Source organism: Silene latifolia, chromosome 2, assembly GCF_048544455.1.
Source record: "Silene latifolia isolate original U9 population chromosome 2, ASM4854445v1, whole genome shotgun sequence".
Taxonomy (NCBI): domain Eukaryota; kingdom Viridiplantae; phylum Streptophyta; class Magnoliopsida; order Caryophyllales; family Caryophyllaceae; genus Silene; species Silene latifolia.
In genome coordinates, this window is record NC_133527.1 from 2937388 (window position 1) to 2945703 (window position 8316).

At 39.5% G+C, this 8316-nt stretch overlaps 1 protein-coding gene across 1 annotated transcript; it reads right to left on the bottom strand.

Moving 5' to 3' along the window:
- Positions 1 to 558: 558 nt before the first annotated feature.
- LOC141642022 (uncharacterized) lies at positions 559 to 6474 on the bottom strand. Its single transcript, XM_074450684.1, has 4 exons — positions 6001 to 6474; positions 2477 to 3098; positions 1536 to 1818; positions 559 to 792 (listed from the first exon to the last, which is right to left on the bottom strand). The coding sequence occupies exons 1-4, from the start codon at positions 6098 to 6100 to the stop codon at positions 742 to 744; spliced, it is 1056 nt and encodes a 351-aa protein (XP_074306785.1). The 5' UTR covers positions 6101 to 6474; the 3' UTR covers positions 559 to 741.
- Between the last annotated feature and the right edge of the window lie 1842 nt (positions 6475 to 8316).

An 8316-nucleotide genomic window follows, 5' to 3' on the forward strand; every position in this document is an offset into this window, starting at 1 on the left:
AGTATTTGATGTTTTTTGACAGATTTTATTCTTCTCTCCTTTATTACACTTTTTTACAAATCACAATCTTATAGATTTTACCTTTCTTATAGATTTTACCTGGTTCATTCCGGATCCTTAACTCTATGTCGGTTTTTAAAAATCGTTTTAATCTTCTCTCGATTTAAATTTTAAGTTTTTATAAAAGAAAGACGGAATTCGATTTTAAAACCCCTAAGTTTATCTTGACTTTCCATTACATTTTCGTTCTTCCTTTTGTTTTTCATCTTCCCTTTTTTTATTCGCATTTTGAGGCGTGCGTTCACCCATGGACGGTTCGAAAGGATGATTCATGTCAGCCGACCCCAAATCATTTTGGGATTAAGGCTCCGATGTTGTTGTTGTTGTTGTAGGTCAAGGCCCCGAGAATTAACTCACAAGTCTAAAGAGGAAGAATAATAAAAAAACTGAAAATTACAAAACAAAAACATGAAAATCACGATGAAGTGAGTGTCGAAAGGTACTGTAAAGTCGAGAGAGGCATCTATAAACAACTCGACATGCACTCAAGAAAGTATAAAGAGAAAATACCGAAATCTTTGAGGGAATAAATGATACGAGTAGCAACGATAAAAGAGTTTAGAAATGACTTGCAACAAATAAGCCTACATATATAGTCTAACATTGATGAAGAGTTAAAAGGTAGTTCCGACTAAATCCTGGTAATTAAATCAATACAGAGTAACATACTGAAGTTGATATTTAATGGTTCAGGGAGTACTCGAAACTGAGAGGTTGCTGACAGAAAGGTCCCTGCAACAAGATACACCAATGTCATTACATTAGAATCATTTCTGGGAATTCCAGGCAGCATATCGACATTCAACATAATGAAGAGTGAAGACAATGTGTATGTCCCACCCTCTTCAAACGGAAATGATAGGTTGGGGGCGGGGCGTGCACAAGATGGTTAATACGACATTATGACGCATAGAGCGGATAGAGATGGCCCAAATCCTGAACTCGATACTGATGGATCATATCAGGATCTTAACTTTGGACCCAATGGATTCGTTGGTAATGAACTATATTTGGATCTGAACTTTCTGTGCGATTCGGGTCTGCTTAGGAAGGAAAAAGTATCACAAATCCATCTGTGGACCCAGTGTTGGAGACCAAACACGATTTGGTCTACATCTGCCTATTGACATCCCTACAAAAGTGTATGAGTCCTGAAACTCCTGATGACTACATATACAAGTGCTAGGTGCAAAAGAAGTCACTCGACGCATTTGGAATGTTGGTCAACAAATTAGCAACTTGGTACTCAAGTCATTTTAGCAAAGATATAACACAGCAAAGCAATATAAGTACTAACTAATACACCCAATTCACCAATTATAAAAGAACACTGGCGTAACTTTTTTTATACTTCCAATGCAACAGACATCCAGCTCAAACTCTTATAAAAAAAATAACAATCACAGAAGTCACAATCCGCTACTCCAAACGCTTAAGTGCCGGATATCAGAAAGAAGATTGAGAACTCATCTAACCTGAAAAACAGAATGCCTGAATTGTTCATATGAGTGTGCATACATCATCGCCGGACTCGGCCACTGCATATATACGGCATCTGCTGAAGCCCGATTCACTCCCATCGTGGAGTAATGCCCCATGGCCGGACCAGATGGAGGACCATAATTCAAAGAGGTTTGCAGCGCGGGAATGTGGCCCATCTGAGGAAAGCCAGCGTCATATTGCACAAAAGGAGGTTGAAACTTTGGCACGCTGAAAGGATCCAGGTACCTCTGACCAACTGGGAAGCTCTTCACATACCTGCAAAAAATAATGTAACCCAACCCTAGTTAAAAGTAAGTGATAAACCATCAAAGTCTTTGTGCAGGTAGAACGGTATATGAAATCCAAAATCAAAGGTGATTCTAATAAAGCACCGAAAGCAGTAAGAAGAAATGCTTGATTAGTTGCTAATTCACTTTCTAATGAAAAATGTTCGATAAAAGACAGGTATGTAGTTAACAGTAAATCATTTTACCAAATTCTGACCCATATGGAAAGCTACGAAAAGATATTCCAAGAGTTCTTTTATTAGTAAATCTTACAAAAAGCATATAGCAAGACTTCTATAATTAGTCACAAAAATCATATAACAAGAGTTCTTTTAATCGGAAATCTTATCAAGGATCACTTAGTAGGAGCAATACTGCAGCATTGAGGAATCAAAAACTCGACAATATTATCCTTCACTGGCCAACTCACTTACCTTCTCTCTCAGAGAAAGACTTGTACCGAAGAATAAAAGATGAATAATCGCAACAAGAGAAAAGTGAAGGAAACGGAACACAAGCTAAGATGAAAAGGACCTTCTTATCACCGGTAAAAATGAAAAACAATTACCAAATATTGTCAAGTTAAACTCAAGTGAATTGACAGGCTAAAGTCTTAAGATCTGTATGAAACTATTTAACTATTGTACCTTTCATAACTGCGGTCATAGTCTGGATCGAAGCGATCTTTTTCTCTGTCCCTGATAATGGCAACTCTCGAAGGATTGCCAACATCCCTGACACCAAGATTTTTGTCCAAATCATTCGTGAAAATACGACATCTTCCATTCTCATCCTTGCTTGGACACAAACCTTTTCCATCTGCCGAACCCTGAGACGAGGTCTCATCTGAAGTAGGACTACTTGGGCTACTGAAAATGCGGGCCCTTGCCTTGTCATACTCCTCCTTTCTCTCTTCCACGGTTCTTATCAGCCTCTTCCGTTCCATATCAGCTGCATCACCAGAAGACGTCCTACCGGGCCTAGGCATGATAGCAACTTTCACTTGTTCGAGCTTATTGTTTTCTGACTGTTTAGCAGATATTTCTGATAAACAAACAGATGGATATTTGCTCTCTGCAGTTTTGCTGACCAAAATTTTAGCTCCTGGCCCATCAACAAGATTGTCTAGCACCATAGTCTGAAGACCATAATGTTGAGCAACCCTATGGGCAGCAAGCCGTAAATAGGATGTTGGAAAGTGTGGAAACTCAAACTGCAGCTGCTCAGGATTCTGCAAGAAGTTCTGAATATCGAGTTCCATTCGCAAAACTGAGAGAAGTAAAAGAAAAAGTAATCAGGAACCCATCCTACCCTTTAACCAAGGATACTAGTTTGAAATAGAGAAATAACATTTATTCAGGACTGGCTGACCCACCACAGACCAAAATGGCAAACAGAAAGATAATGCAAGTACAAACATCAAAAGCAGAAAATTTTGAAGTGAAGCATAGCGGGAAAAAAAAAGGAAATAAAATGTTCTGGAAATCTCCATAGTCCAAATTATAAAACAAAAGCTTGGTTGGCCTCCGCAATTAACATTGCGAATTTCGAGATCCGGAGACAAAAGTAACAGTTTAATAATTTGAACCTAAGCAGATGTTGCTCATCCACTACTGCCAGAAATCCAGAATAAGTTCATAGGAGTATTTAGTTTTCACCAGTATCTCACAAGATTGAAAGTACCGAGTTAGCTCTGCTAACACCAGTTGATGGGAATACATCTAGAACATTATGGTCCTTGCTACAACACAGTCGAGGGTTGCTAAGGAGTAGAACACTCAAAAAACAACACTAACCAAGTGCCCTAAGGGGGTCGGGTGCTAGCAACCTTGCCACTACTACAAACAAAAAGAAGTGCAGCAAGTTTAGTGGGTGAATGAGGTAAGGGGGTCCAATGAAACACAAACAATACGTCTATAGTCTTAACTGGTTAATTGTAAACTCCAGAATAAAACAGAAGTTTTTTTTTTAAGGGTAAAGTGTGAGATTATTATTGATCAAAGGCGGATACAAAATCCAAAGCTACAATACCCGCAATCTCATCCAGATTGCTATCCACCCACACTCTAGTCGACTAATCTAGCGGCGTAAGATGTGCCATACAGTGAGCTGCCAAATTACTTTCCCTGCTAATATAATTAAACGATATACTCTTAAACTGACTCGATAAATTAAGAATGCATCTACCGACTTGACCGAAGTAATTTAGAGGACAGATTTGAGTCTTTAACATGTTGATTAGACTAATGCAATCTGATTCAGCCTGCACTTCTTCTGCTCCTTGCTGAACTGCCAATTGAAGGCCAAACTCCAAGGCCTTTGCTACCACCACATCAACTGTCCATTGACACCTGATTTGTTTACACCCGGCCCTCGACACTCTTCCGTCGTGATTTCAAATAATTGCACCAAGTGCACACCCCTTCTCGTCATAATAGGCGCCATCAACATTGACTTTCCACACTCCAATAGACGGAAGTTTCCAATGCAGCCTTTTTTGAAGAATGTCAGATTGTTTTTCTAAGGTAAAAGCCTCCTTATATGCTAGTAATTGAGACTCCTTTCAACCAGTTTTCTGGGACAAAGACCTTCTTTTCCATGAATGAGATCATTCCACTCATTCCAAATTGCCCAAGCAATCAACCCTAGCTGCTCTCTTCGTTCTTCACCCATCATTTCGAACGAAGGTCACATACTTACGCGGAATATAGCTCCTCAGATAGCTTATGCAGTCATGCGTCAGGTTTCAGTGTAGTTATTTCAGGGTTAGATACTAATATATTGAAATTACGGAGAAAAATTTGAACCAAACAATTTATCTAGACCATTAGCTCATAAATCATAGAACTATCTCCTAGATGTAAGTATACCTTAGTTCTATAATGGAACTGCCAAGTCCAAACGCAAGCAAGCAAAAACACACTCCACATGTAGGTACGCTATCTAGCTTCAATGACTCATATATGGAAGATCGCTAGTATTACCGTCAATTCATGGCCCTATTGTTGATCATTCAACACCAAAACTACAGCACAAAAGTGACATTTTAAGTCCGAACAACTTTCTCCAAAATAGAAACTCTCAAAACCATAATACACTGACAGCAAACTCACTGATAGAAGGACATAGGCACAGAAACTAATGATATAAGTAGCACGTCTGCAAAGAACTAAAACGTCATTCTCGCGCACATCTCACTGTTACAATGTCAGTCTAAGTATAACCAACATAGAGATGTATTACATTATCAATCATACAAATAGAACATTGTCTATGTTCTAAATTTACAGCACGAAACACTATATAGCAAGCACCTATGATAAGCTCATAACGCCATTGCAAACATTACTTTGCTGCCAAGAACTTGCAATCTCGGGTCTACAATCAGTGGCATAACCAGGTTTAGTAATTAGGGGCGCGAGAAATTTTCAGAGGGCAAGAACTAGTAATGTTATAAGCTAAACTAGAACAAAATCGAAAATGTCAACTACAATTTTAAAAATGTCATCCTTCTAGAAGGGTGACTTCCCCTACTAGTCCTCTTAGATCCACGAGACCAGGACTAGGCCTAGTACACCAATTAACCAGACGAAAAGTGAGTATGGAACGACTTAACCTAACAAAAACCTCTAACCAGCATGCGTTGATCTCAAACAACCTAATTTCACACCTATTTACTAATACTAGTCTCCATGCACACACTCGATTGTAATCAATGCACCGCCTCACACCAAGCAAATCTCCTCCATCTAATGACGCCATTATCGACTTCTCAACTTTTCTAAATGTAGCAAACAAATCCTAAGCATGCTAACAGATCTAAGGTACAATTGTACAGGTAACACTTGGCAAATCCAAGAAACTTCAGCACTTTCAACCATAACAATACAACAAAAACGCGCTTTTTAAACATTAAATCTTCAAAAATCCACAATTCAATAAGCTCAAATCACAAAATCCCAGCTACATCACCCAGATAAAACACCAAGTGTATAACATTTCACAACTCCAAAGCTCAAATCACAAAATCCCAGCTACATCCTTCACATAAAACAACAAATTACAAAATTTCATACCTATATATCAGAAATCGCTAAAAACACACACAAACTACACAATAAAATACCCAGATTATAAGGCATGTGTTCGAAATTTAAATGAAAAACTCAACTGGTAAGACGATGACGCGGGTTTTGAAGAGCTTCAACAAGAACAGGGTCAACTTCTTTCTCCTTATCTACCATCACCATAGCTTGATTACTACAATCCATTAAACAATTATCAAAACAAACAAAAACCCAACAAAACCCAGAAATTATTGCAGCTGAATTGTTCTAGGAACACATAAAATCTACAAAATTTTCCCTCTTTTTTTTCAAAATTAGGGTTAATTCCTCTTCTCTAAACCAAATTATGCCCTAAAAATTGGGAATAATTGGGGAAAGAGAAGATGGAAATGTGGGTATTGTGAATTAGAGAAAAGGGTTTAAGGAAATGTAAACAAGATGTGATTTTGATGATGATTGTAAAGGCATAATTGATGGTGAGATTAAGAGTTGAGAGAGATGAACAAGAGAGAGAAAGGGGTTTCCTTTTCTTTCTTCTTATCTCTCGACCCCAAATTAATGGAATTTTATATTTGGATGTCTTTAATTTATACTCCTTTTTTTTTGGGTAAAAAACGAGCAAATTTTTCTATTTTTTACAGCGATAAAGTGTGTCAACAAGAAGAAGTAGCTTTCCCTTGTACCATAAAAGAAAGCAGGCTTGCAGACCTGTTCGACCGTAAGTCCTTAGAAAGGTAAGGGGTTCCCCGGGAACAAGTAGAAGAAAAAGTGTTTGAGCTTCCCGGATAAAGGAAGAGTCCCAAGAGTTCCTATCTCTTTAAGAACTTGGGGATAGCTTCCTAACTGAGTCTCTTTCTCCTCGGTACTCTCTCTTTGGTAAGGAGGGATCCTTGTCTTGGAGGTACTTTTTTCTATCTTTTTGATGTCTCTGTCTCCCAGGCGCTCTAGTAGTGAACCTCTCTCTTTTATTGATAAATGGGTTTTGTGTACTTGACAATAGAGGAGGTTCTCAACCGGTCATGCCCCGAGCAGGTGACTGCTAGACCAGTGAGCTATTACGCTTTCTTCAAAGGATGTAACTAACAATAGTAGGAGTAGGATTAAGAAGTTGAATCCCAACTTGGTTACCAACCAGAGGAGAGGTAGCTCAAACAAGAGCACTTTCCCGTTGGTCGGTCGGTCGTTGGGATGCGGCCGGGACAAGATCTACCCTTTGTGCCTTCAGAAAGCCATGGTGGATGAATTCTGACTAAAGTAGTTTGGCTGCTTAAGAAGCATCTGCCCCCTTACCTGGACACTTAGAGGTACGTCTAGAGTATGTTTGTGTTTTGATGCTGCTGCTTATTCTTCAGCCTCAGATAACGGCATCGAAGGAAGCAAGGGCAGGGATTCACTTGATCGAATGGAGCCGGCTGTCGGTTCTCAAAGCAGAGGAGGAAGGGTGAGCAGGAGGTACCACGAGCCAGCTGTCAGGTGATAGATGTCGCCTCTTCCTATCGGTGGCTACCTAAGGAAACTCCGATTCGATCTGCCCCACGGTGGGGAAGGTCCTGACCCAAGCCCAAGCAAGGAGATTGGTACGTTAACAAAAACACAGAGCGAGTGAAGAGCGAGCCAGTTGTTTAGCAGCAGAAGGAGAGGTTCCTGAACTCACTCACTCCGGAGACCGGACGGAGAAGCTCTTGTTTTCTTTCAGGAGTTGGTTGGTCTTAAAGCCCGAAGGGCACTCTAGTCCTCGTTGACTCTGTCGAAGACCCAACTTAACAACCTTAGCTCAAGGCTTTACGAAGAAGCAGAGGTAGATTAATCCGAAGCAGAGGTGAGGCTAGGCTGGCTTCTTAGGCCCTTCCTTCCTCTACTTCGTAGTCGAGTGAGTAACTCTTCCTACCCTACTTGTTATAACTGAAATGTGAGCTATGTCATAACCGAAGAAGGTCAACCAAGCGTACTAATGTGGCTTCTCCCACCACAAAAGTAGTCAACCACGTAGAAGGAATTACCTGGCAGTCCAACTCACCGACCATACTTGGTTGGCAACTAGTCAAATTAGGCCTTATTCTTTTGGACTTCAAGTTGCTGAGCTGAACTGAACTTATACTAGCTGAGCTAAACTGAACTTATACGAGCTAAACTGAACTTATAAAAGCTGAACTTATAGAGCTGAACTAAACTTATATGAGCTGAACTTATAAAAGGCGAACTGAACTTATAAAAATTTTGCGTTTTATATAAGCTAATTTTTTATACAAGTACTACAATACATTACAAAATTACTGTAATGCCCCGTAAACAACAGGAGTACAAAATGGTATATTTTATTAATAGCAGCGGAAATTACAGAGCGTTACCGCCGTATTTCCCCATACAGAGAAATACAAGGCTTACATTATTTTTCAGTATAACCAAATATCTAGTAACAT